This window comes from Pan paniscus, chromosome 20 (assembly GCF_029289425.2).
Source record: "Pan paniscus chromosome 20, NHGRI_mPanPan1-v2.0_pri, whole genome shotgun sequence".
Lineage (NCBI taxonomy): Eukaryota > Metazoa > Chordata > Mammalia > Primates > Hominidae > Pan > Pan paniscus.
The window spans coordinates 23,012,792-23,038,985 of NC_073269.2; the positions used below are offsets into that span (position 1 = coordinate 23,012,792).

Genomic DNA, 26,194 nt, shown 5'->3' on the forward strand with positions numbered 1-26,194 from the left:
GTTCCAAACCAGCCTGACCAACATGGAGAAACCCCGTCTCTACTAAAAATACAAAATTAGCCGGGCGTGGTGGCGCATGCCTGTAATCCCAGCTACTCGGGAGGCTGAGGCAGGAGAATCGCTTGAACTCGGGAGGTGGAGGTTGCGGCGAGCCGAGATAGCGCCATTGCACTCCAGCCTGGGCAACAAGAGCGAAACTCCGTCTCAAAAAATAATAATAAAATAAGCAATCGTCGCGTCCTTTCTATCCTGGTCTTAGCTTGCGCTCTGCCATAAAACTCCCTCTAGCCGAACCCGGCCCAGCCCTAGAGCAATCCGTTACTTCCGGGGCGCTCAGCCGGCTTGCAAACACTCTTGGCTACAGCCCCATCTCCGAGTGCGTTCGGCTATTTCCGGAAACCGTCGGCATCTGGGCTCAAGTCCGCTAAGTTCTAGTGCCCGTAGGGGTCGAGATCGTCGGCTGTTTCCGGACGCTCTGGGTTGCCATGGAAACTCCTTCAACCCTGGCTTTCTCCGACTTCTGCTTTTTGCGGCAGGCCCTTTCCCCACTCTACTGCCCCCTGTTTGCTGAGCTTGAGAACGCCTCATTTGTCCCCTGGAACCATCTATGCTTCAGTAATTTCCATAAGCTGGCGGTCGCCTCTGGGTCTAAACTCCCAAGGCCTCCATTGGGCACTGAGCACATTTGGTTATTTCCAGAAACGCTCCGCGGTCTTGGGGATCAGCCTCAGTTGTGCCAGTCCGGCCGTAGAGAGTGTTCGGCCATTTCCGGAAGCGCTCGGGCGTCTCTAAGCCCAGCCGAGCCCAGTCTCGGATCCCTCGCCGACCCGATTGCACTCGGCTACCTCTGGAAACGCTCGGCTGTCTCGGGGGCACCCTCTAGTCCACCAGTCCCGCGGGATTACGTTCGGCTACTTCCGGAAACACTCGGGTGCCCCCTTCCCTCAGGCTCCGCCTCGGCCTCGGTTCACCCGCCCGGCCCGAATACGCTCGGGCATTTCCGCCGGGGGCGGGCCAGGCCGCTCGGAACCGTGGCGGCGGCGGAGGCGGGGATCCCGCGGCTGCGGCGACGGTGGCCGCGGTGGAGCCACGGGGCGGGCTTGGCTTGGTGTGACGGCGGCTGCGGCGGCGGTGGCGGCCGCGACCAGGTGAGTCCTGACTGGCCCTCGTGGCGGGGGCGGCTGGGAGTGTGCTTAAATGCGGGGCGCCCGGGGGCAGTGCCGGGCCCCGGTGGAAGCTAGAACGCAAGCGCCAGGCTGCGTCGGGCCCCGCGGGAACTGGGGGGGGCCGCAGGCAAGGGGGGGCCTCGGGCTCGGCTCCGCAGCGGTGCAGCCTCCTTGGGACGGTCGGGGCAGAATGGGGAGACTCCCCGCGTCCAAGATACCGGACTGGAGCCGCGGCCCCAAATGAGGGGAGGCCCTGCCTGGAATGGGGCTTCGAATAGTACCGAGGGGTGCCCAGGCATTGTGCGGGGCAGAATGGGGTGCGGGAGGGCCGGGGGTCGAACCCACTTCCGGTCCCCTAGCCGGGTGGCCGGGTCCACGCAGACCCAAGTGCGCGTCTGTGTGAGCGCTCAGGCCCTGCCTTCACCCGCGGAGCCCCCAGCCCTGCCTGCCCCGCCCCTCCCGCCTCCCGGATTCGGGGAGCGCTGCTCCCGGGGCGCGCACACCGGGGCGTGGGGGCGGGCTGGCAGGCAGATCCAGGCGGTTTCCTGGGCATCCCCTCTCGGGGCCTCAGTTTCCCCACCTGTAGAATGAGGGTAACAGAGGCCTGGGAATGGGTAAATTGGGCACCCGAGAATGTGGCGCCCCTCCGCCCTGCTCGGACACCTCTTGGGGTTCCCCGTGACTGAAGGATGCTCAGAGCCTCCACCTGACACTCGGGCCTCTTGGTGGATAGCACCTATCCTTATAGCCACCCTGAATCCTTGACAAGCAACTTAACCCACTGCCAAGGCTTTGCATGTGCCGTTCCGTCTGCCTATCGCGCCTTCCTATCCGCTGTGATGATCCATTCTCTAGAACAGCACGTCCATCCCCCGACCCTAGCCCTGTCCATCACAGGGCGTCTGAACCCGCAGGGCTAGGCTGGGAATGTGTGCCTATCTCCGCCTCCCCAGGCTGGGACTCCTGGGGAATGATCAATGCCCTGCTGCCGGCAGCCTCCCCTCCTCCTCAGCTGCAGTACCCCCACCTTCTCCTGGCTCCCTGTCCCTCCCTGGGGCTAAGGTTCCTTCTAAGCACCTCCCCATCTGCATTTTGTGCCTACTCTTGGCCCCAGGCTGGAGCTACCTGCCAGCCCACTCACTCCTCCTCTGCAGAGACTGGAGGTCCATTTGCTTGGACTCACCTCGAGGCCTTTGCTTGTGTAGGGGCCTCTTCCTGGACTTTGTTCCCTACCTCTTAGTTCAGCTGGCCTGACCCCTCTATGGAGCTCCCAAAGCACCCGGAGTGGCCTCCATTGCGTCCTCCCTGCCCTAGGTATCTGGCCACCTGGCTGCTGCCCCCTCATGTCCAACTGGACCAAGTCGGCAGATTTAGGTGTAAGTCCTGGCTTCCTCCTGGCCTACTGCACGGCCCTAGATACCTCCCTGCTCTGAGCCTCAGTTTCCCCATCTGTAACAGGGGTCATGAAAAGCCTGTTTACTGGCCGGGCGCGGTGGCTCACACCTGTAATCCCAACACTTTGGAAGGCAGAGGCGGGAGGACTGCTTCAGCCCAGGAGTTTGGGACCAACCTGGGCAACATAGCAAGACCCCACCTCTATTGGAAAAAAAAAAAAAAAAAAAAGGCTGGGCAAGGTGGCTCATGCCTGTAATCCCAGCACTTTGGGAGGCCAAGGCGAGCAGATCACTTGAGGTCAGGAGTTCAAGACCAGCCTGGCCAACATGGTGAAACCTCGTCTCTACTAAAAATACAAAAATTAGCTGGGTGTGGTGGCCTGCTACTCGGGAGGCTGAGGCAGGAGAATCGCTTGAATCTGGGAGACAGGTTGCAGTGAGCTGAGATCACACCACTGCACTCCAGCCTGGGTGACAGAGCAAGACGCTATCTCAAAAAAAAAAAAAAAAAAAAAACTGATTTACTGAGCATGTAGTATACCTGGGGTAGGTTCTTGGGAACTCTACTCCCAGCAGCTCCAAGGGAAGGCTGTCAGTATACCCATTTTACAGATGGAGAAGCTGAGGCCCTGAGAGGGACTGGCCCCAAGGTCACCCAGTGATTCAGGGAATTCCAAATCAGGATTTGGGCCCATCTCCGTGTTGGGGGTGAGAGGAGTTGGCCTGGCTAACGCTGCCCTATCCCTGTCTCCCTAGGTCGGCGTCCTCGGCTGGCCGAGCATGGTGGCAGCCTGCACCCTTGGCTCCCTTGTCTGGTGCAGCCAGCAGAGCCGCCAGCCTTGGGCGCCCATGGCCCTCCGTGTGAGGGCGTGAGCGGCCTGCCCCAGCCTCACCTGCTGATGGAGGACTCAATGGCCCAGTGACCTGACACCACACCACCAACTCCCTCCCACCAGTTGACGAATGGTGGACCCAGTGACGAGTGGCCCTTGTAAGGGTCATGGAATAATTTGAAGCGAGGCATGAGCGGCCCCCGTGGTCGCCTGTGACTGCTGGAGATAGAGGTCCCAGCACCCCAAGCCAACCCAGCGGACCCTCCCAGCCCTGCTTCAACCAATGGGGCCAGTGGGGCTCCAAGCAGCCACCTAACCATTCAGACCCCACCCCACCCACGCGGCCATGGCGGGCCCTGAGGGCTTCCAGTACCGCGCTCTGTACCCGTTCCGCCGGGAGCGGCCGGAGGACCTGGAGCTGCTGCCCGGCGACGTGCTGGTAGTGAGCCGGGCGGCCTTGCAGGCGCTGGGCGTGGCCGAGGGTGGCGAGCGCTGCCCACAGAGCGTGGGCTGGATGCCCGGCCTCAACGAGCGCACACGGCAGCGAGGTGACTTCCCTGGCACCTATGTGGAGTTCCTGGGGCCCGTGGCCCTGGCCCGGCCCGGCCCTCGCCCACGGGGCCCCCGCCCACTGCCCGCCAGGCCCCGTGATGGGGCCCCTGAGCCAGGTGAGCAGCAAGCAGGGGCCCTGGAAAGGGGGGTGGTCCCCTCAGACCCTTGGTCTCCTGTCCAGTGAGGCAATGGGATCTCCAAGGAAGGAGGAAAAAGGACATTTGGTCATTTGACAAGTGTCTTCAGTGCTAGGCTCAGCAGTGGACACAAGGCCTGTTCCTGCCCTTATGAGCTTCTGGTTCAAGAAGGGATGAGAGTGGGTTCAGGAGGTGACACATGCCATGAGGAAGGGGGCTTGCATGGGAAGATGCGAGGGTGGAAGCTCAAGGCAGTGGGGGCAGCGAGGGCAGAGGCTGTGGAGTAGAACTCTAATGGCGGGAACGGCCAGCAGGAGGACCAGAGGGAGGAAGGGGAGGGCAATGTGCGCTGGCCTGGAGGACTTAGTGGGATTGATTTTGAGGACAATGGAGAGTGTTCAGTAGGATTCAGAGGCTCAGCCTAGCTTCATCCTGCCTTTTGCAGACAGGGTCCCTTGAAGAACCCCTTTGGAGACCCTGATTTCCAAAATGAAGCCACAAGGAGGGTGGGATGTGGGCTGCTCAGCTGAGGCCACACAGCACAGTGGGGTATGAGGACCCCACATCCCTCTTCAAAGACCTTTGGCCATCACCACTTGCCAGGGGTGTGCCAGGTGTGGAGAATCGGGGGCACCGAGCCCACTCAGTGACTGCTGTTTAATGGGCAGGGAGTGTGGGCTCTGGCCGGGGAAACTGAGGCCCAGGTTGCAAGGAGGAGGCTAAGAGGTGCTGCATGCTCGGCATGGTCTGCTCCGACCCTCCCAGCAGCCCAGCAAAAGGCCCTGTGTGCAGACCGGGAGGCCTGAGTGCAAGGCCGTCAAATGCCGTACTTGGAACCAGTTGGTCACCCAGGGAGGCCAAAGCCCCGGGAGGTGCCAGGCCTGCTTTGTGCCAGGGTGACATTGCCCAAAGGCAAACCAGAGTCCCCCAGCGCAGGGCGGAATAGGGGGTGCTGAGGTGGTGCGACGCTGGCCCCAGCCTCCCGGCATCTGGTATCTCCAGGGCCCAGGCCTGCGTCCTGCCTCGGCCTGAAGGAGCAGGAGGCGGCCCCGTCCGGGCTCCCAGCCAGAATCTGCCTCTCCCCCTGGTAACAGCCACCTCCCTCCTCTGCCTGGCCTCTGTCCAGCCACCATACACGGCCCCACGTGGGGCGGCTGCCCAGCCCCACCCTCTGAATCTTCCAGGGTTATGTGACCTCGGCCAGAACCCGCCCCCTCGAGGCCTCAGTTTCCTCATCTGGAAACAACAGGGTTGGTCCCTGGGGATGCTGGGACCCAACCCCTCGGAAATGTGCTGAAGTCACCTGAGCCCCACCTGGCTGTGCACCCACGGGGGAGGTTGCAGCCCCTCTGACCCACAATTCCTCACCTGCGAAGTCAGGGTGATGCAGTTCTGATGGGAACCCCCTCCCCATTCTGCAGACTGATCCCAGGCCACTCTCGGGGTTGAGTTTCCCAACCCACCGGCCAGAGTGTCACCCACCTCCACCTCCTCCTTGTCTTTTTCCTTTTTTTTTTTTTTTTGGCGTTTTCGTTGCAGCTGGGCCTTTCTCCAGCTTGAGGCGCCACCTGGCCCATCACTCAGGGAGGCCCCGCAGGCCCCAGCTTGCCCCTGCTGTGTGCCAGGGCGTCCCCGCCGAGGGCCAGAGCAGCGTCCAATGGTGGCAGACAGCGAGCTGCTGAGGCGGGGATGCTGCACACAAAAGGCCCTGTAGTGCTGGGAAGCCAGGGCTGGGAGGGGGCTGGGCCCAGGATGCCGCCGGCACCCGCTAGGAGGGGTTTGAGCTTTTCCAAAAGGGGAGCAATAATTTTCTTTCTTTTCTAAATTTTAATTTGGGGAAGAAATAATTTTTTAGAAGCAAAATGATTAAGAAAATGGGTCATGGTCCTTGGAAGGAAGCTGTTCTGACCCAGGCCGGGATATTTTTCTTTTCTTTCCTTTCAACCACTTTTTTGTTTGCATCAAGAAGGGAGAAGCAGGCCGGGCACAGTGGCTCATGCCTGTAATCCCAGCACTTTGGGAGGCCAAGGCGGGTGGATCACTTGAGGTCAGGAGTTCAAGACCAGCCTGGCCAACAGGGTAAAACCCCATCTCTACTAAAATAATACAAAAATTAGCCAGGCATGGTGGCACCCACCTATAATTCCAGCTACTTAGGAGGCTAAGTCACAAGAATCGCTTGAACTTGGGAGATGGAGGTTGCAGTGATCCAAGATCATGCCACTGCACACCAGCCTGGGTGACAGAGCAAGACTCCATCTCAAAAAAAACAACAACAACAACAAAAAAAACGAGGCCAAGGCAAGTGGATCGTTAGGGGCCAGGAGTTTGAGGCTGCAGTGAGCTAGGATTGCGCCACTGCACTCCAACCTGGGTGACAAAGCAAGAACCTGTCTCAAAAAAAATGAGAGGCAATGTCATTGGCCCATTTTTCATTTGAAGGAACTGAGGCCCAGAGAGGGCAGGTCCTGTGGCCAAGATTGCACAGCAGGTTGTGGCAGAGCCCAAACCTGCTATATGACTTTCAGTGGCTGCCACAAAAATTACCACCAACTAGGTGGCTTCAAACAATGGAAATGTTATTTATTAATTAATGTATCTTTTTGTTTTGTTTTGTTTTGTTTTGAGATGGAGTTTCGCTCTTGTCGCCCAGGCTGGAGTGCAATGGCGCAATCTCGGCTCCTGCAACCTCTGCCTCCCGGGTTCAAGCGATTCTCCTGCCTCAGCCTCCCGAGTAGCTGGGATTACAGGCACGTGCCACCACGCCTGGCTAATTTTTGTATTTCTAGTAGAGACAGGGTTTTACCATGTTGGTCAGGCTGGTCTCAAACTCCTGACCACAAGTGATATGCTCACCTCGGCCTCCCAAAGTGCTGGGATTACAGGAGTGAGCCACTGCGCCTGGCCTCCTTTTTTTTTTTTTTTTTTTTAATTATTTAAGAGATGGGGGTCTCACTCTGTTGCCCAGGCTGGTCTTGAACTCCTGGACTCAAAGGATCCTCCCGCCTTGGCCTCCCAAAGTGTTGAGATTACAGACGTGAGCCTTTGCACCCCACCACAACAGAAACTTATTCTGTCATGTTTCTGGAGGCTGGAAGTCCAAAATCAGGGTCATGCCCCCTCTGAAGTTTCCTTCCTTGCAGCTTCTGGTGCCTCCAGGCATTCATTCCTCTCGTGCATGGGTTGATTATTCCAGTCTCTGCCTTGGCTTTCTCTTCTTTTTTTTGAGACAGAGTCTCACTCTGTCACCCAGACTGGAGTGCTATGGCATGATCTCAGCTCACTGCAACCTCCGCCTCCTGGGTTCAAGCAATTCCTGCCTCAGCCTCCTGAGTAGTTGGGATTACAGGTGTGCACCACCACACCTGGCTCATTTTTTTTTTTGTATTTTTAGTAGAGATGGGGTTTCACCATGTTGGCCAGGCTGGTCTTGAACTCTTAACCTCAAGTGACCTGCTGGTCTCAGCCTCCCAAAGTACTAGGATTACAGGCGTGAGCCACCGCACCCGGCCTGTTGATTTATTTTTGAAACGGAGTCTTGCTCTGTCGCCCAGGCTGGAGTGCAGTGGTGCAATCTTGGCTCACTGCAACCTCCGCCTCCCGGGTTCAAGCGATTCTCCTGCCTCAACCTCCCGAGTAGCTGGGATTACAGGCACCCACCACCACGCCCAGCTAATTTTTCTGATTTTAGTAGAGACAGGTTCACCATGTTGGTCAGGCTGGTTCGAATTCCTGGCCTCAGGTGATCCACCCACCTCGGTCTCCCAAAGTGCTGGGATTCCAGGCTTGAGCCGCCATCCTGGCCGGCTTTCTCTTGTTGCAAGGACATCAGCCAGTGGGTTTAGTGTCCACCCTAATGCCAGGCTGGTCTCATGTACAGATTCTTGCTTTCCTTACACCTGCAAAGACCTATTTCCAAATAAGGTCACAGGTACCAGGGATGAGGACTTGGACATATCTTTTTGGGGACTTTATTCAGCGCACTCCACCTAGTCTGTGAAGTTGTGTGAACTCCTCGTATTCTAACCCAGAAAATTGTGTCCCATCAATTCTGCCCTTTCCCAGCCCCTCCACCCAAGGTCTTGCAGCCTCCTGCGGATGGGAGTCAAGGTGCCAAGCACTTGCCTGAGCTGGGCCCTGCTTCAAACTGCCCCAGCTGAGGTTCAGCCAGCAAAGAGAGGGGCTGGGCTCCTTCCAGGAACCCCACCAACATGCAACCCCCCTGTTTCCCCCACCAGGCCTCACACTCCCCGACTTGCCCGAGCAGTTCTCCCCACCTGATGTGGCTCCCCCTCTTCTGGTGAAGCTTGTGGAGGCCATTGAAAGGACAGGTAAGTTCCAGCCTGGCTGCAGCCCCTGGATTCTGCTTGCTTACCTCTAGTGACAGGCGACTCATCCCCTCACAGGGCCTCCAAGCTCATGCTGCACGGAAACAGGCTGAGCCTGGATGCCCTGGGCCTCTATGTTGAATAGGGCACAGAGTGACTCCTAAGGGAAGATGGGAAGGTGAACATGACCAGGCCACTGCATGTGCTGTGCCCTCTCCCAGTTCTCCCTCCCCACCCCTCCCATGCCCTTATCTCTGAGCAGCAAAGGGAGACTGCAGGGGGGTTGAGCGGCCAGTCCAGGCCTCACGGGGTCGGGGCAGCATTTGAGAGCTGACTCGCCTGTCCCCTTCACCCCCAGGGCTGGACAGCGAATCTCACTACCGCCCGGAGCTGCCCGCACCGCGTACAGGTGAAGGGGAGCCTCATTGGGGTTGGGAGGAGGCTGGGGGCCCCAGTACACATGAGTTGGACGTGTGCTCCCCTGCACCCGCAGACTGGTCCCTGAGCGACGTGGATCAGTGGGACACGGCAGCCCTGGCTGACGGCATTAAGAGCTTCCTGCTGGCACTGCCCGCGCCGCTCGTGACCCCCGAGGCCTCGGCCGAGGCGCGCCGGGCCCTGCGGGGTGAGCCTGGCGGGTAGCCCGGGGGAAGGAGGGGGCTGTAGCGGGTGGGAGGGCCCAGGCCTGGCTCACCCTGCCCTGGCCATCTGTCCGCAGAGGCCGCGGGGCCCGTGGGGCCGGCGCTGGAGCCACCGACGCTGCCGCTGCACCGCGCGCTCACGCTGCGCTTCCTGCTCCAGCACCTGGGCCGCGTGGCCCGCCGCGCCCCGGCCCTGGGTCCCGCGGTCCGGGCCCTGGGCGCCACCTTTGGGCCGCTGCTGCTGCGCGCGCCGCCGCCGCCGTCCTCGCCGCCGCCAGGGGGCGCTCCCGACGGGTGAGGGGCGGGGCGGAGCCGGAGCGAGCAGGGGTGGAGTTTGGGGTGGGGCGGGCGGGGCATGGCCAGAGTGAGCGGCGTCTAGACCCTAAGAAGGGAGGGGATGGGGTCCAGAGTGAGAAGCTGCGTTCTTGTGATGACGGAGAGGGGACCTGGGCTCCTGAGTCGTGGGACAGAAGGTGAAGGGGCCTAGTCCCGAAGCATGTGGGTGGTGCCTGCACCTTCCCTTCTGCTCGTCGCAGCTCCGGTACTGGTCTCTCGCTCGCCTTTGTGTGAGAATCTATGGAGCACTTACTGCATACAGCTATGAGGGAGCTGGCCTCGCACATGTGCCTGTATCATCTCCTCCTCCGCGCTGCACATACTGTCTCGTATATACCCCCAGGCGTGCAAGCGCACGCACAATCCTGTGCACATGCGTGGGCGGACAGGCCCTACCCAGCCCTCACCACACTCCCCTTCCCCCTAAGGAGTGAGCCCAGCCCTGACTTCCCGGCGCTGCTGGTGGAGAAGCTGCTTCAGGAACACTTGGAAGAGCAGGAGGTTGCGCCCCCAGGTGAGTCCCCTGTATTGCTGTCATTTCTTCCCGTTGGGGGCCGTAAATACTGATCCCTGAGTGCTGCCGGCATCAGCAGGCTGGTTGCAGTGGGAGGCAGCCACAGTATACAGTCGGTGCTCAGGATGCATTTGTTTTCCTGTCCCCCAGCGCTGCCGCCTAAACCCCCCAAGGCAAAGCCGGCCCCCACAGTCCTGGCCAATGGAGGGAGCCCACCCTCCCTGCAGGATGCTGAGTGGTACTGGGGGGACATTTCAAGGTAGGTTGCTGGCAGGGGGCCAGGGACCAAGGAGGTGTCACAGGGTGAGCGGGGTCTCCAGGTGGCTCGGCAGTCCCAATGTTGGATGTTCCCACAGGGAGGAGGTGAACGAGAAACTCCGGGACACTCCCGATGGCACCTTCCTAGTCCGAGATGCTTCTAGCAAGATCCAGGGCGAGTACACGCTGACCCTCAGGTGGGGGCCTGTCCCTGCAAGGATAACTGGGGGTCACAGGTCACAGAGACCGGGAGTTCAGAGGGGATAGAACATGTGCGGTTTCAAGAATGGGGGGCCAGGCACGGTGGCTTACACCTGTAATCCCAGCACTTTGGGAGGCTGAGGCTGGCAGATCACCTGAGGTGAGGAGTTTAAAACCAGCCTGGCCAACATGGTGAAACCCCGTCTCTACTAAAAAATAAAAAAAAAATTAGCCAGGCATGGTGATGGATGCCTGTAATCCCAGCTACTCGGGAGGCTGAGGCAGGAGAATTGCTTGAACCCGGGAGGTGGAGGTTGCAGTGAGCCGAAATCGCACCACTGCACTGCAGCCTGGACAACAGAGCAGCAAGACTCTGTCTCAAAAAAAAAGGGGACAGGGATTGAGGGTCAGGTGCGGGGTCCCACTGGGTGCCGACACCCCTCTCCTCCCCCAGGAAAGGCGGGAACAATAAGCTGATCAAGGTCTTCCACCGAGATGGGCACTATGGCTTCTCAGAGCCACTCACCTTCTGCTCCGTTGTGGACCTCATCAATCACTACCGCCACGAGTCTCTGGCCCAGTACAACGCCAAGCTGGACACACGGCTCCTCTACCCTGTGTCCAAATACCAGCAGGTCCGTGCTGGCCTGGGAGCCCGGGAGGGTAGCACCTGGCTGGCCCCAGGCCTCAGTTTCCTAGGTAGACCCGACCAGGCTATGCATCTCCCCTCATTCCGCCACGTATCTCCAGGACCAGATTGTCAAGGAGGACAGTGTGGAGGCAGTGGGCGCCCAGCTTAAGGTCTATCACCAGCAGTACCAGGACAAGAGCCGCGAGTATGACCAGCTTTATGAAGAGTACACACGGACCTCCCAGGTACTCCAGGCCCCATACATGAGGGAAACCGAGACATAGAGGGGCAGTGGCAAGGCTGGGAGCAGGATGACCAACCCCAGAGGACTTGAGGATGAATATCCAGTTGCAGGTCACAGAGCAGGCAGTTAGCACCAAGGGCTGTTCTAAAAACATAGAAATAAGGCCAGGCACAGTGGCTCCCGTCTGTGTACTTGGGAGGCAGAGACAGGAGGATCACTTGAGCCCAACAGTTCAAGATCCTTCTAGGCAACATAGGGAGACCCATCTACAAAAAAATTTAAAAATTAACTGGGTGTCGTGGTGCATGCTTCTACTCCCAGCTACTCAGGAGGCTGAGGTGGGAGGATCCCTTGAGCCTGGGAGTTTGAGGCTGCATTGAATTGTGATCATGCTGCTGCACTCCAGCCTGGGTGACAGGGCACGACCTTGTCTCTAAAAACAAATAAAAACAGAAATAAGCGTACGAGGCTGGGTGGGGTGGCTCACGCCTGTAATCCCAGCACTTTGGGAGGCCGAGATGGGTGGATCACCTGAGGTCAGGAGTTCGAGACCAACTTGGCCAACATGTTGAAACCCTGTCTCTACTAAAAATACAAAAATTAGCTGGGCATGGTGGCGGACGCCTGTAATCCCAGCTACTCAGGAGGCTGAGGCAGGAGAATCGCTTGAGCCTGGGAGGCAGAGATTGCAATGAACCAAGATCGTGCTACTACACTCCAGCCTGGGTGACAAGAGTAAAACTCCATCTAAAAAAATAATAATAATTAAAATAAAAAAATAAGTGTACAAGCTTTTACAAAACCAAAAAAGGACAGATGAGAAGGGCCCAACCAGCCTCACAGGAGTGGCTGAGCCAGGACCTGGGGAGTGTCCAGGATGAGCCTATCTCCAGCTGGCCCTCAGTTTTCCCATCTGCAGAATGGAACCAGGGACCTTGATTACTTATGTCCCCTTCAATCAAGATGTTATTCAAAATGAAATCATGCCAGGTGCAGGGCGCGCACCTCTAATCCCAGCTACTCGGAAGGCTGAGGCGGGAGGATCGCTTGAGCCCAGGAGTTCAAGACTAGCCTGGGTAACATAGCAAGACTTTGTCTCTTAAAAAAATAAAATAAAAATTAAGTGAAAGGTTTTGTCACTCAAGGACTGTGCTAATAAGCTTCTTTTGCAAGTTGAGAGGGAATAGATTCAGGTGGAACAGCTGGGAATTCCTCAGTCGTCCCTAGTACCCTAAGGGTTTTCTGTCCTCTTTTTTTTTTTTTTTGAGACAGTGTCTTGCTCTGTCATCCAGGCTAGAGTGCTGTGGCATGATCTCAGCTCACTGCAACCTCCGCCTCCCTGGTTCAAGTGATTCTCCTGCCTCAGCCTCCCAAGTAACTGGGACTACAGGCACGTGCCACCATGCCTGGCTAATTTTTGTATTTTTAGTAGAGATGGGGTTTTGCTGTGTTGGCCAGGCTGGTCTCGAACTCCTGGCCTCAAGTGATCTGGCTGCCTCGGCCTCCCGAAGTTTAAAAAAAAAAAGAAAAAAAAAATTTAATAAAATTAAAAGGTGGGCCGGGCACAGTGACTCATGCCAGTAATCCCAGCACTTTGGGAGGCCGAGGCAGGCAGATCATCTGAGGTCAGGAGTTTGAGACCAGCCTGGCCAACATGGTGAAACCCCATCTCTACCAAAAAGATAAAAAAATTAGCCGAGCCAGGCACAGTGGCTCAAGCCTGTAATCCCAGCACTTTGGGAGGCTGAGGCAGGTGGATCACGAGGTAAGGAGTTCAAGACCAGTCTGGCCAACATGGTGAATCCCTGTCTCTACTAAAAATACAAAAAATTAGGCGTCATGGCATGCACCTGTAATCGCAGCTACTCAAGAGACTGAGGCAGGAGAATAGCTTGAACCTGAGAGGTGGAGGTTGCAGTGAGCCGAGATCACACCATTGCACTCCATCCTGGGACAGAGTGAGACTCCGTCTCAAAAAAAAAAAAAAAAAAAAAAAAATTAGCCGGGCATGGTGGCTCACACCTGTAATACCAGCTACTTCGAAGGCTGAGGCAGGAGAATCACTTGAACCCAAGAGGCAGAGGTTGCAGTGAGCCAAGATCACGCCACTGCTCCAGCCTGGGCGACAAGAGCAAGACTCCATCTCAAACAAAAAAAATTTTGAGGTGCTGTCTCACCATGTTGCCCAGGCTGGCCTCAGACTCCTCAGGGTTCAAGAGATCCTCCCACTTTAGCCTCCCTACTAGCTGGGATTACAGGCAATCGCCACCACCCCTGGCCTCTGTCCCCTTTTTACTGATGTGTTAGCTGAGGCTCTAAATGGACAAGACAGTTGTCCAGGATCAGTTAGGAGCACTGTAACCTCAGAATTGACTTTGGCCCTGAGCCTCAGTTTCTCTGTTAATAGTTGTTACTTTGTTAGGGGTTGTTGGAAGGGTCCATGGGACAATGTAAGGAAAGTCGTAGTGCAGCATCTCCCCCAAGAAGCCCTGTGAGCTGTAGCAACTAGATCTCTCATTCATTCTTAGCAGTGTTAACAGGTCCAGGTGTTTGTGGATACCTGTAGGAGGATGTAAAGAAGAAGAGGGTTTGGGGGGTGGGGTTTTGAAGGCTGAATAGGAGTTCATTTGGTGCAGCAGGCGTTAGAAGAATGACACTCCGATAGAGGGACCAGCTTGAGCAGTCTCCATATCAGAGTTGAGATGTGCCTTTACCCCTCACGAGGGCCTTTTGGGGAGTCCCAGGAGGTGCTGAGCTGCGCCCCCTCCTCCAGGAGCTGCAGATGAAGCGTACTGCAATTGAGGCCTTCAATGAGACTATCAAGATCTTTGAAGAGCAGGGCCAGACTCAAGAGAAATGCAGCAAGGAATACCTGGAGCGCTTCCGGCGTGAGGGCAACGAGAAAGAGATGCAAAGGTGAGTCTGGCACCTCTGCCCTGCCCCACCCCACCCTGATCTGGTGCAGTACAAGCCAGGGAGGTAAGGAAGCAGAAGGAGGCCAGCCACTTGGAGGCAAAGAGTAGTCTGTTGAAATGGACTTTGGGCCTGGTGCGATGGCTCAGGCCTGTAATCCCAGCACTTTAGGAGGCCGAGGCGGGTGGATCTCCTGAGGCCAGGAGTTTGAAACCAGCCTGGCCAACATGGTGAAACCCTGTCTCTATTAAAAATACAAAAATTAGCTAGGTGTGATGGTGCGCACCTGTAGTCCCAGCTACTTGGGAGGCTGAGGCAGGAGAATCGCTTGAACCTGGAGTTGGAGGTTGCAGTGAGCCGAGATTGCACCACTGCACTCCAGCTTGGGTGACAGAGAAAGACTGTCTCAAAAAAAAAAAAAAAAGGAAATGGGCTTTGAAGGATGAATAGGAGTTTGCTAGAAAGAGAAATCAGAGGAAACAGCATATGCACAGGCTCAGAGGCTGGAAGCACATAGTCTGGTGCAAAGTAGGTCCTTGAGAAAACCCTGGAGGCCGGGTGCAATGGCTCATTCCTGCAACCCCAACACTGTGGGAGGCCGAGGCAGGAGGATTGCTTGATCCCAGGAGTTTGAGACCAGCCTGGGCAACATGGCAAAATCTACCTCTACAAAAAATATTAAAACGTTAGCCAGACATGGTGGTGCACACCTGTGGTCCCAGCTACTCGGGAGGCTGAGGTAGGAGGGTCACCTGAGCCCAGGAGTTTGAGGGTGCAGTGAGCCGAGATAAAACCCTGAGGTCTCTGCGCCACCCCACCCCTCCCACAGGATCCTGCTGAACTCCGAGCGGCTCAAGTCCCGCATTGCCGAGATCCATGAGAGCCGCACGAAGCTGGAGCAGCAGCTGCGGGCCCAGGCCTCGGACAACAGAGAGATCGACAAGCGCATGAACAGCCTCAAGCCGGACCTCATGCAGCTGCGCAAGATCCGAGACCAGTACCTCGTGTAAGTGGCGGCTCCGTGCTTCCCTGCGGCTCCCTGGCAACTGCTGCGGCACATGGAGATCTCTCTAGGAGTCTCAGTCTCTCTCTCTCCACCAAGTGGCCCTTCCTGGGCCCCAAGACCCCTTAAACTCGGTTCCTCCCGGGCCCCTTGAAAGTTTTCCCATAGGTCAGCCTCAGCTTAGTCAGAGGTGTGTGTAATGGGAGTGTCACTCCTATCCCATTCCATTTTGTGGAAAGTTGGAAGCCTTCCACAAAAATTCCTGCTGGGCTGGGCACAATGGCTCACACCTGTAATCCCAGCACTTTGGGAGGCTGAGGCGGGCAGATGGATCACTTGAGGCCAGGAGTTCAAGACCAGCCTGGCCAACATGGTGAAACCCTGTCTCTACTAAAAATAAAAAATACAAAACCCGGCCAGGCATGGTGGTGGGCGCCTGTAATCCCAGTTACTCAAGAGGCTGAGGCAGGAGAATCGCTTGAACTGGGAGGTGGAGTTTGCAGTGAGCAGAGATTATGCCAATGCAGTTCAGCCTGGGCAACAGAGCAACACTCTGCCTCAAAAAAGAAAAGAAAAAAAAAATCGCCCGCTGTGCAACCTACCATGCTGGGTGGCTGCGGCAGCCCTGTCCTGGGTTCAAATCAGTTCAAACCCTGCCCCCACCCACCAACCTCCTGAAGACCTCAGCCAGAGCCTCCACCTCCCTCTTGGGCCTCAGGGAGGGCACTGTCGCGTGCCAGGTGCTGTGCTAAGCACCGTGCTCGTTATGAGTTCATTTGGTCCTTTTCAAGCCCTTTGTAAAGTTTGCCCTTTACAGCTGGGGAGACTGAGGCACAGAACCGACAGCTGCCCTGTGCAAAGGCCAGCAGTGCTGGAGTGAGCCTCTGGTGATGATGAGGGGCCTGGGCTGGCATCTTCTTGGGGGGCTCCATAGGCGTTAACAGAAACAAAAAAATGAGGGGTGTGGGTCAGGGTTCCCCAGCAGAGCTGGGCGAGCCACCCTGGGTTCAGGCTGCCCTGAGCCAGGTCAGCTCTGCCCTCTTGTGGCAACCGGAGATATTGTACCCAGAACCCTCTCTCCTCAGCCAGACCCTGCCTCCCACCGGACAGGCCCACTGTGGGCTCAGCACCCACACAACTGCACAAGCCCACCTTTCCTGTTCCTTCTCAGGTGGCTCACCCAGAAAGGCGCCCGGCAGAAGAAAATCAACGAGTGGCTGGGGATTAAAAATGAGACTGAGGAGTGAGTGACCGCCTGGAGGGAGGCAGGGAGGGCTTCCCAGAGGAGGGGGCCATTTGGGGTGGGTTTCGAAGAATGAGTAGGAGTTCACCAGGGAGGAAAAGTTGTCCAGGCAGCTGGGGAGCCTCGGAGGCTGGCAGGTGAGTGACCAGGGCCCTCCCCGCCGTCCCCCGCCACCCCCCCCCCACCCCAGCCAGTACGCACTCATGGAGGACGAGGACGATCTCCCGCACCACGAGGAACGCACTTGGTACGTGGGCAAGATCAACCGCACGCAGGCAGAGGAGATGTTGAGCGGCAAGCGGGATGGCACCTTCCTCATCCGCGAGAGCAGCCAGCGGGGCTGCTACGCCTGCTCCGTGGTGTGAGTGGACCGCAGCGGTGGGGATTCCCGCGTCCCTCCCAGAGCTCTCATTGAATGCCTGCCGCGTGCCAGGCCTTGGGACGGAGTCCCTGGTGGGGTCATCCGGGACAGGGGAGCATGCGGCCCTGGAACGGGGAAAGCTTGCCGGGGAGGCCAGCCTTCCGACCCCCCCTCTCGTCTGCCCCCACAGAGTGGACGGCGACACCAAGCACTGCGTCATCTACCGCACGGCCACCGGCTTCGGCTTCGCGGAGCCCTACAACCTGTACGGGTCGCTGAAGGAGCTGGTGCTGCACTACCAGCACGCCTCGCTGGTGCAGCACAACGACGCGCTCACCGTCACCCTGGCGCACCCAGTGCGCGCCCCGGGCCCCGGCCCGCCGCCTGCCGCCCGCTGAGCACCGAGGACCCGCCCCAAGCAGAGCCGCCCCTGGGCCCGTCTGCGCCGGAGGCTGCGGCGGCGGGAGCCACGGACCAGACCAGCCACATCCAGGGGTCCTCATTTCTCCGGCTCTGGCTCTTGTTTGGGGTTCTCTCACCCTCTTTCTCTTTCCTTCCCTCCGCCATTCTCCAGATCTCCCTCTGTCTCCTTTTCTCTCTCTTTCTTGGCCCCTGTCTCTCTCCATGTTGGGGGTCCTGCCTCCCCCACCCCATATCTACGTGTCCCCCGGGCATTGTCCTCTCCATGGCTCTGGTCACCCTGACCCTCTGCCCTGCCCACCGCAGGTCCCCCGGGGTCCCGGAAGCCCCTTCTGGCTGCACCTGCCATGTTTACAGAGGGCCCCTGGGCTGCGCGGCCCCAGCCTGGGCACCCTGATTTTTAAGCCATAGACCTGGGGTCAGGGCAGGAAGGAACTTCACTCTGCTGCTTCCGAGAACCTCGGCCGTGACATTCGGGGCCGGGCGGGACCCGCCCCACAGACTCCAACTTCCCCTCCAAACCCCGAAGTGAAACCCGCCACCGGGTTACCCCCACAAGGGGGCCGCTGCGAGAAGTTCACCCACCCCCGAAAAAATAATTAAACTCGCAGGCCAGGCACGGTGGCTCATGCCTGTAATCCCAGCACTTTGGGAGGCCAAGACGGGCGGATCTTTTGAGGTCGGGAGTTGGAGGCCAGCCTGGCCAAAATGGCGAAACCCCGCATCTACTAAAATACAAAAATTAGCCGGGCGTGGTGGCGGCCGCCTGTAATCCCAGCTACTTGGGAGGCTGAGGCGTGAGAATCTCTTGAACCCAGGAGATGGAGGTTGCAGTGAGCAGAGATCGTGCCACTGCACTCCAGCCTGGGTAACAGAGGGAGACTCCTACGTCTCAAAAAAATAAATAAACTTGTGAGCTGGCCCCAACCCCTCCTAGGAATCACAGCTCCCCGTACTGGTGCCGCCGCAGTGGCCAAGTTGCGACACTGCCCACGGCCCCTCCCTCTGATGCAGATTCAGGGCTTCTCTTCGATCATGTTGGGTTTTGATTCTGTTTTTCCTTGACTGCAAAACCCTCTTTCCTCTCCTTTTTTGGGACAAGAGCCCTGGTTTTCTACGCTGCCCTTGGCCACCACACTGCCTGCCCCACGAGCTGGGAGGCAGGTTTTGTACGGTACGTTGTTATTGATATGATATAAAACATCAAACGTCGTGGGTGATTCTGTTGTCAGTGACTGGGCTTCAGTACCACCTCTGCGTGTCGGGGACCCTGGTGTCTACGGGGGTCACAGCAGGTCGGACCCGTGGGTTTAACTCCAAGCCCCTCTGAGACCCGACAACCCCTCCCTCCCCCAGTTTAGCTGCTCAAGCCCGGAGAGGTTGAGGCAGTGCCCAAGGTCATACAGGAGAGAGATTCGAATCCTGAGCTCCTGACTGCTCAGGGGACCCCAGACCCCATCCAGCCCCTCAAGTGCTTCCAAGCTGCTTCCCCCACCCACCACCCCCAAATTTGAACCCTATCGCAACCATCAGCTGTGTCCTTGGGAAAGGTGTATCCCCTCCCTGATCCACAGCTTCCTCATTCATTGCCAAGTGGCGTCAAAAGTCAAAACCCTCCCATGCCACAGGGAGGAGTCTCCCGTGTCTTTGATGTTCTCAAGTCGTCGGCACCTCCAGCCAGCATTGGAGGCTCTTCTCTGACCTCTCCTCACCCACTCCCATGCACAGCCCGCCGGGTCCCAGGAGATGCTGAGCAGAAGCCCTGTGGGGTTTTTTGTGTTTCTTTTTAAAGAGTCAAGGTCTCACTCTGTCACCCAGGCTGGAGTGCAGTTGTGCGAACACAGCTCGCGACTCACAGCCTCAAGCTCCTGGTTCCCAGCCTCAAGCAGTCCTCTCATCTCAGCCTTTAGAGTCACTGGATTACGGGTGTGTGTCACCATGTCCAGCTAATTATTTTTAAATTTTTTTAGAAACAAGATCTTGCCGAGTGCAGTGGCTCACACCTGTAATTCCAGCACTTGGGGAAGCCGAGGCAGGCAGATCACTTGAGTTCAGGAGTTTGAGACCAGCCTGGCCAACATGGTAAAACCTGGTCTCCACTAAAAATACAAAAAAAAATTAGCCAGACATGGTGGCGCATGCCTGTAATCCCAGCTACTTGGGAGGCTGAGATAGGAAGATCAGATGAACCTGGGAGGTCAACGCTGCACCGAGCCAAGATCGTGCCACTGTACTCCAGCCTGGGTGACAGAGTGAGACTCTGTCTCAAGAAAAAAAAAAAAAAAAAAAGGGTCTTGCCCTTTTCCAGGTGGGTCTCAAACTCCTGGCCTCTAGTGATCCTCCCACCTCAGCCTCCCTGAGTCGCGTAAGCCTCCACGCGTGGCCTCATGGCGTCTTTGACCTGGACTCCTGTTTACCACCCTCCCCATCACACCCAGAATCCACACCCCCACTGCGACGTCATTGTTCCTTCAGCCCTCCCCAACCCTGGGGCCTCGCTGTCCTTGTCTGTTCTGTACAGCCACCTCTCAAGGCCCAACAAGGCTGAACCTGGGGCAAGTGCAGAAAGAAACCTCCACTCTGACCCAGTCTACTGCTGGGACCTTGGGACAGGACCTGCCTCCCTTAGCCTCAGAGCCCCCCAGCCTTGCCAGGCACTGTCCCTGCCATGTGTCCTGTCTGGAGATAACCCATAAATAACTCCAGCCTAGATTGTGCCTCTCACTGCATAGGTGCTCACAGGAGAAAGGTTGCCATCTTTATGGCCCCAGCTATGCTGAGCTGGGGGTGGAAGAGAATATCCCGTGTGGTCTCTAAAACACTCAACCACTGGCTGTGTGTCCTTGGCAAAATAGCCTTCCCTCTCTGATCAGCCATTTCTTTGTTACCAACTGGAGTCAGTAGCACCTACCCCCAGCCCCAACTGGATGCTTCTGAGGGTTCAATGATAAAATGGGTTGTGGGCCTACTCTATGCCTGGCACCAAGCCAGAGAGCAATACATTGTAGGGTTACATTTATGATTTCTTCCAATAGGGCTGGTGCCTGGTAACTACTGGAAAAATTGTAGCAATTATATTTATGGTTATTTCTTCAATCCCACCCGGCATAGGGTAAGCACCAAAGTTGGGGTGGTGAGTCTTGGGGAGCCTTTGCCAAGGGTTTGGTCGTCTGAGGGATGGGCTCGGGGACCATCCAGCCACTGGGACTTCAGAGAAGTCCCAAACCAGCTCCCAAACCAGCTGCTGTGTGTGTGGCTGGGGTCTTCCCCACAACTAGAGGGGGGCACAGCTGGGGACTCAGGTATATCTTCCAGCTGGGTGTGGGACATTTTCTTCCCTAGGATCCGATGTGTCTTGGCCTGAATGTAAGGCCCGGCAGGGTCGGAATGTCTCAGTTATTCCCCCAACACTCCAGCCTCCATCTGGGCCTTTTTTCCAGGCTATTCTCTCTGCCTTCACTGTTGGGGCCACTGTCCTGTGTAGGCACCAAGGCCTGACCATGCCATCCAGAAGCCCCAGCCTGGGACATCTCTCCCCCACCTGCCTCTGAGCCCTCCATGGTGACTCTTGTTCCCCAAACCTTATCCTTCTCCCCATTACACAGAAGGGAAAGCTGAGGCTCTGTCACTCAAATCCAAAGCCAGGTGGACTCCAAGCCACCCCACCCCTATCCCAGACAGCACAGGCTGCCTCTCTCCCCCATGGGCGTCCCTTGAAGGCCAGTTTGCCCCCCACCCCCCACAAGCCTTGAACGATGAAAAGAAGGAAGGCCAGTTCTCTTCACCCCAAGCCAGAAGTGGGGCTGGGCGGGTACCCTAGAGAAATGACACGCCACTCCCTGCGCCAGCTTCTGCTTTCCGGCGTGGCTGTGGTCAAGCCTGAGTCAGTCCCACGGGATCACGGTGAGGGGTCTGGAGCGTCGGGGTCAGGAGTTTGAGGGGGGAAGGGTTGAGGGGCAGGATGTGGGGGTTGGGTGTGAGGGAGGTCACGGGCGAGACTGGAGGGAGGGGACCTGGCCACACAGGCCTTGCCCACTCGGGGGGCTGAATATTTCAGTTACTCCCCCAACACCCCGGCCTCCATCCCATCCCCAGCCTCCATCCGATGTCACCCCTGTTAGGTCACAGGCCCACTCTGAGAGTGGGTCTCGGGCCTCAAGTCCCCTAGCCGCCCCTAGAAGGTCTAGAGGTGCGTGGAGACACCACCGTTCCTCTCAGCCTCTCTGTGTCTGTCTCAAAAGGCCCTACCTCACCTCCCCTAAAGGTAGTCTTGCGCCAGGGCTCACGTGCCTGGGCAGGGCTGATTGCCAAGGGGCCCAATGGCCTCGTGACTGGGGACCCAGCACCTGGCAGGGGTGGGGGTGGGACACTCAGAGGAAGGAGTGGAGGAGGGAGAGACGCTGGCCCAGGACCCGAGGGGCGTGGGCATCGGGAGGCGGGCCCGGGTTAGGGGCGGGACCGCCGCCCGGTTAAAGGCGCTTATTTCCCAGGCAGCCGCTGCAGCCGCCACACCTTTGCCCCTGCTGCGATGACCCTGTCGCCACTTCTGCTGTTCCTGCCACCGCTGCTGCTGCTGCTGGACGTCCCCACGGCGGCGGTGCAGGCGTCCCCTCTGCAAGCGTTAGACTTCTTTGGGAATGGGCCACCAGTTAACTACAAGGTAGGGACGGCGACAGGGCGGGCAGGCTGGAGGGAACAGGCGTCCTGTCGGGGCACGCGGCTCCTTCTTTCTCCCCAGACTTCACAGAGGAAGACCAGGGCCCCGAGGGGACGCTGTCCCTGCCGGGTTCCTGGAAAAACCCTGTTCAGTTCCCGGCGCTGCGGCCACACTCCCTCCGTGCCGTTTCGCTTTCGCATCCCGCATCTGAGAGGCGCAGCTGCCTCCACCCGCCTAGTCCCGCCCAAGGGTTCAATGAGCGCCTACTGTGTACTTTTGGGGCAGGAGCTGGGGTCTCCTTTTGTGGCCCAGGGCACAAGTTCAGCAGCTGGCCAAGGGCCGCCGGCATGCATTCTTGCTGCTACCCTTGATGCATTCATTCCAGCCAGGGCAGGGCTCGCGTGTCTTTGGGACCTATTAGGCAGATGCCCTAGAGGCTGAGCGACTTGCTCACCGCTCCAGCGACATGGGCCACCCGCCACCCCTCAGCTGAAGCCGGAAGTCAGCACCTATTAGGTGCCGCCTCTATTCAGTCGGACTTGGAAAGGGTTCACGTGGATCCCTTGCTCAGCTCAGAGGCAAGGTCTCCAGGTGAAGTGACAAGAAATGAGCATGGGCCAAGGCCGGAGGCGGTGGCTCATGCCTGTAATCCCAACACTTTGGAAGGCTGAGGCAGGCAGATCACGAGGTCAGGAGTTCGAGACCATTCTGGCCCACATGGAGAAACCCTGTCTCTACTAAAAATACAAAAATTAGCTGGGTGTGGTGGCATGTGCCTATAATCCCAGCTACTCAGGAGGCTGAGGCAGGACAATTGCTTGAACCAGGGAGTCGGGTGTTGCAGTGAGCCGAGATCGTGCCACAGCACACCAGCCTAGCGACAGTGAGACTCCATCTCAAAAAAAAAAAAAAAGTCTCAAAGTCAAGATTCCACCTGGCAAGTTCTGGAAGGCGTGCAAGATGAATTGCCTATCACAGCCCCCTTTCTACAAGACTACCAAGTGGGGTTCAGAGAAGTGGGGAACTGCCCAGGGCTACACCTGCCTCCCACGCCTTCCTAATCCACAGACAGGCAATCTATACCTGCGGGGGCCCCTGAAGAAGTCCAATGCACCGCTTGTCAATGTGACCCTCTACTATGAAGCACTGTGCGGTGGCTGCCGAGCCTTCCTGATCCGGGAGCTCTTCCCAACATGGCTGTTGGTCATGGAGATCCTCAATGTCACGCTGGTGCCCTACGGAAACGCACAGGTGTGTGGGCGCTGGGGAACCTGAGGCACGTGGGCAGGGGAGCAGGAGACCCAGCCTACCAGCAGGCTCTCACCCTGCTGCCTTGCAGGAACAAAATGTCAGCGGCAGGTGGGAGTTCAAGTGCCAGCATGGAGAAGAGGAGTGCAAATTCAACAAGGTGGAGGTGAGCGGCCCCAGGGCCCCACACCGGGGTGGGGGAAAACTGCCCCACGTACAGAAGGCAAATACGAGGATGCCAGCTCTGTCTTCTGCCTCGTGTGCTCCCATTTAATCACATCTTTATTCCCTATCTCCTGGGTGGGTACTGATGATTATTACGAGGGGTGTCAGGGTACCCTGGGCCTTCTTCATGCCCTCTCCTGCCCCCTCTCCAAACCCCAGGCCTGCGTGTTGGATGAACTTGACATGGAGCTAGCCTTCCTGACCATTGTCTGCATGGAAGAGTTTGAGGACATGGAGAGAAGTCTGCCACTAGTGAGTGACGCCCCTCACTCCACCCAAGGAGGGGGACAAGGGTGGTAACCTTCCCTGCATCCAGGCAGACCCAAATTCAAGTCCTAGCCCTGACCACTGCTGTCTGTGCAGCCCAGGAAAACAACTACCCTTCTTTATTTTATTTATTTTTTTATTTTTTCTTGAGACAGAGTCTCGCTCTGTCGCCCAGGCTGGAATGCAGTGGCGCAATCCCAGCTCACTGCACCCTCCACCTCCAGGGTTCAAGTGATTCTCCAGCCTCAGCCTCCTGAGTAGCTGGGATTACAGTTGTGTGCCACCATGCCCAGCTAATTTTTGTGTTTTTAGTAGAGACAGGGTTTCACCATGTTGGTCAGGCTTGTCTTGAACTCCTGACCTTGTGATCCGCCTGCCTTGGCCTCCCAAAGTGCTGGGATTACAGGGGTGAGCCACTGCACCCAGCCCTTTTTTTTTTTTTTTTTTTTTGAGACAGCGTGTTGCTCTGTCGCCCAGGCTAGAGTGCAGTGGTGCGATCTTGGCTGACTGCAACCACTGTCTCCTCAGTTTAAGTGATCCTCCTGCCTCAGCTTCCCCAGTAGCTGGGACTACAGGCGTGCACCACCATGCCCGGCTAATTTTTGTATTTTTAGTAGAGACAGTGTTCACCATGTTGGCCAGGCTGGTCTCAAACTCCTGACCTCAAGTTATCCGCCTGTCCCAGCCTCCCAAAGGATTACAGGTGTAAGCCACCATGCCCGGCCCCAGCCTCCCCTCTTGAAGCCTCCATCTCTGAATCAGGGGAATGAATGCAGGCCTCTTAGGAGCATGAGTGATCACAGAGGACTTACTGGAGGAGGCATTTCTGAGCTGGACATGGAAGGATGAGCAGGAATGTGCAGAGACACAGATGATGGGATGTGGAGATGATAGGACAGACCCCACCTACTTCCCTGGGGGATTGTGAAGAATGACTCCCAGAGAAGTGACTCATTGGCTCCAATCATTTATTCATTCATCAAACATCCGGGTCACCCAAGAGGCCTCACCTAGTGACACCCTAGTCCTGCAGGGTTAGATCAGGGCTGAGAGAGTGGCAAGGAGAGGGCACTGAGGGGACACTATGGAAGGAGGAGGAAGGGTGTTCCTGGCAGAGGGATCAGCCTGTGTGGAGGTCCTGAGTAAAGTGAGATACTATGGGGGTCAGAGGCAGTGGGTCTGGTCTTAGGGATGAAACCAAGGGAGCTAGGAGGCAGGAGCAGCCCAAGCCCTGCCTTAGGGGCCTCCACTCAAGCATGTATTGAGCACCTGCTGTTTGTGGGCATTGTCGCATCACTGTGAAGCCAACTGTACCCTCTTCTCAGTGACGAAACAGGCTTGGCTCAGGGCTGGTGGGCGGGACCGTTGAGATAACGGTGAGGAAGCTGAGGCAACCCCCTGCTCCCCACCCACCCAGTGCCTGCAGCTCTACGCCCCAGGGCTGTCGCCAGACACTATCATGGAGTGTGCAATGGGGGACCGCGGCATGCAGCTCATGCACGCCAACGCCCAGCGGACAGATGCTCTCCAGCCACCGCACGAGTATGTGCCCTGGGTCACCGTCAATGGGGTAAGAATCTTTTTAGCCCTCAGCTTGACACTCATACTCCCATGGAGTCAGGGATGGACAAGACAGAGGGACCAGAGATAAAGGAACCCAGGCGGAGGTTGCAGTGAGCTGAGATCACGCCACTGCACTCCAGCCTGGGCAACAAGAGCAAAACTTGATAGCTTTGCATAGGGAAAAAGGGCTTTGATGCTGGGGTTTTGAAAGGTGAGTAGGAGTCCATCAGGAAAAAAAAGTTTGTATTAATTCGAAGTATTAAACATCCCTAGCCACCCCCATTGGGAAAGATGTGCCACTGATTTGCGAGGTGGGAGGCGGGGGCCAGACTTGGGAATATGTGCAGCCCTTTCTGGGCTGGAACCAGGGTGCATGGGTTGGGGTAGCTGCTGGGAATATGCGACCCCTGTCTTGCTTTGTGCAGAAACCCTTGGAAGATCAGACCCAGCTCCTTACCCTTGTCTGCCAGTTGTACCAGGTAAGCTGGGAGGGGAGCAGTGGGATTCAGGTGGTGGGGGTAGGGTCTCCTTCCAGGACCCCAACTCGTGGCCTTCACCTCCAGGGCAAGAAGCCGGATGTCTGCCCTCCCTCAACCAGCTCCCTCAGGAGTGTTTGCTTCAAGTGATGGCCGGTGAGCTGCGGAGAGCTCATGGAAGGCGAGTGGGAACCCGGCTGCCTGCCTTTTTTTCTGATCCAGAACCTCGGCACCTGCTGCTTACCAACTGGAAAATTTTATACATCCCATGAAGCCCAGATACACAAAATTCCACCCCATGATCAAGAATCCTGCTCCACTAAGAACGGTGCTAAAGTAAAACTAGTTTAATAAGCCCTTCTGGATGGTGTAATTCATTTGATAAGTCAGCTATTCCCCCTTCCCCAGGCCTGGCAAAACCCGCTCTCTACTAAAAATACAAAAATTAGCCGGGCGTGGTGGCGGGCGCCTGTAATCCCAGCTACTTGGGAGGCTGAGGGAGGAGAATTGCTTGAACCCGGCAGGCAGAGGTTGCAGTGAGCCGAAATCGTGCCACTGTGCTCCAGCCTGGGCGACAAGAGCA

The 26,194-nt window shown here is 57.3% G+C and overlaps 2 protein-coding genes across 2 annotated transcripts; both read left to right on the forward strand.

Moving 5' to 3' along the window:
* Positions 1 to 992: 992 nt before the first annotated feature.
* PIK3R2 (phosphoinositide-3-kinase regulatory subunit 2) lies at positions 993 to 18,387 on the forward strand. The gene is made up of 16 exons (XM_034946868.2): positions 993 to 1,148; positions 3,317 to 4,061; positions 8,321 to 8,413; positions 8,769 to 8,819; positions 8,904 to 9,035; positions 9,129 to 9,345; positions 9,816 to 9,901; positions 10,052 to 10,160; positions 10,258 to 10,356; positions 10,815 to 10,995; positions 11,111 to 11,236; positions 14,009 to 14,151; positions 14,978 to 15,154; positions 16,323 to 16,394; positions 16,585 to 16,755; positions 16,946 to 18,387. The coding sequence occupies exons 2-16, from the start codon at positions 3,740 to 3,742 to the stop codon at positions 17,151 to 17,153; spliced, it is 2,187 nt and encodes a 728-aa protein (XP_034802759.1). The 5' UTR covers positions 993 to 1,148; positions 3,317 to 3,739; the 3' UTR covers positions 17,154 to 18,387.
* A 2,602-nt stretch (positions 18,388 to 20,989) lies between these two features.
* On the forward strand, positions 20,990 to 25,971 carry IFI30 (IFI30 lysosomal thiol reductase). The gene is made up of 8 exons (XM_003817782.5): positions 20,990 to 21,078; positions 21,666 to 21,835; positions 22,901 to 23,083; positions 23,172 to 23,246; positions 23,465 to 23,557; positions 24,990 to 25,142; positions 25,561 to 25,614; positions 25,699 to 25,971. The coding sequence occupies exons 1-8, from the start codon at positions 21,000 to 21,002 to the stop codon at positions 25,759 to 25,761; spliced, it is 870 nt and encodes a 289-aa protein (XP_003817830.2). The 5' UTR covers positions 20,990 to 20,999; the 3' UTR covers positions 25,762 to 25,971.
* The last annotated feature ends 223 nt before the right edge of the window (positions 25,972 to 26,194 follow it).

Coding starts and splice junctions, on each gene's coding strand:
- PIK3R2 (XM_034946868.2), top strand. CDS start 3,740: ATGGCGGGCCCTGAGGGCTTCCAGTACCGCGCTCTGTACCCGTTCCGC. Junction 8,820..8,903: donor GCTGCCCGCACCGCGTACAG/GTGAAGGGGAGC, acceptor CTGCACCCGCAG/ACTGGTCCCTGAGCGACGTG. Junction 14,152..14,977: donor AACGAGAAAGAGATGCAAAG/GTGAGTCTGGCA, acceptor CCCCTCCCACAG/GATCCTGCTGAACTCCGAGC.
- IFI30 (XM_003817782.5), top strand. CDS start 21,000: ATGACACGCCACTCCCTGCGCCAGCTTCTGCTTTCCGGCGTGGCTGTG. Junction 23,247..23,464: donor GCAAATTCAACAAGGTGGAG/GTGAGCGGCCCC, acceptor TCCAAACCCCAG/GCCTGCGTGTTGGATGAACT. Junction 23,558..24,989: donor TGGAGAGAAGTCTGCCACTA/GTGAGTGACGCC, acceptor CCACCCACCCAG/TGCCTGCAGCTCTACGCCCC.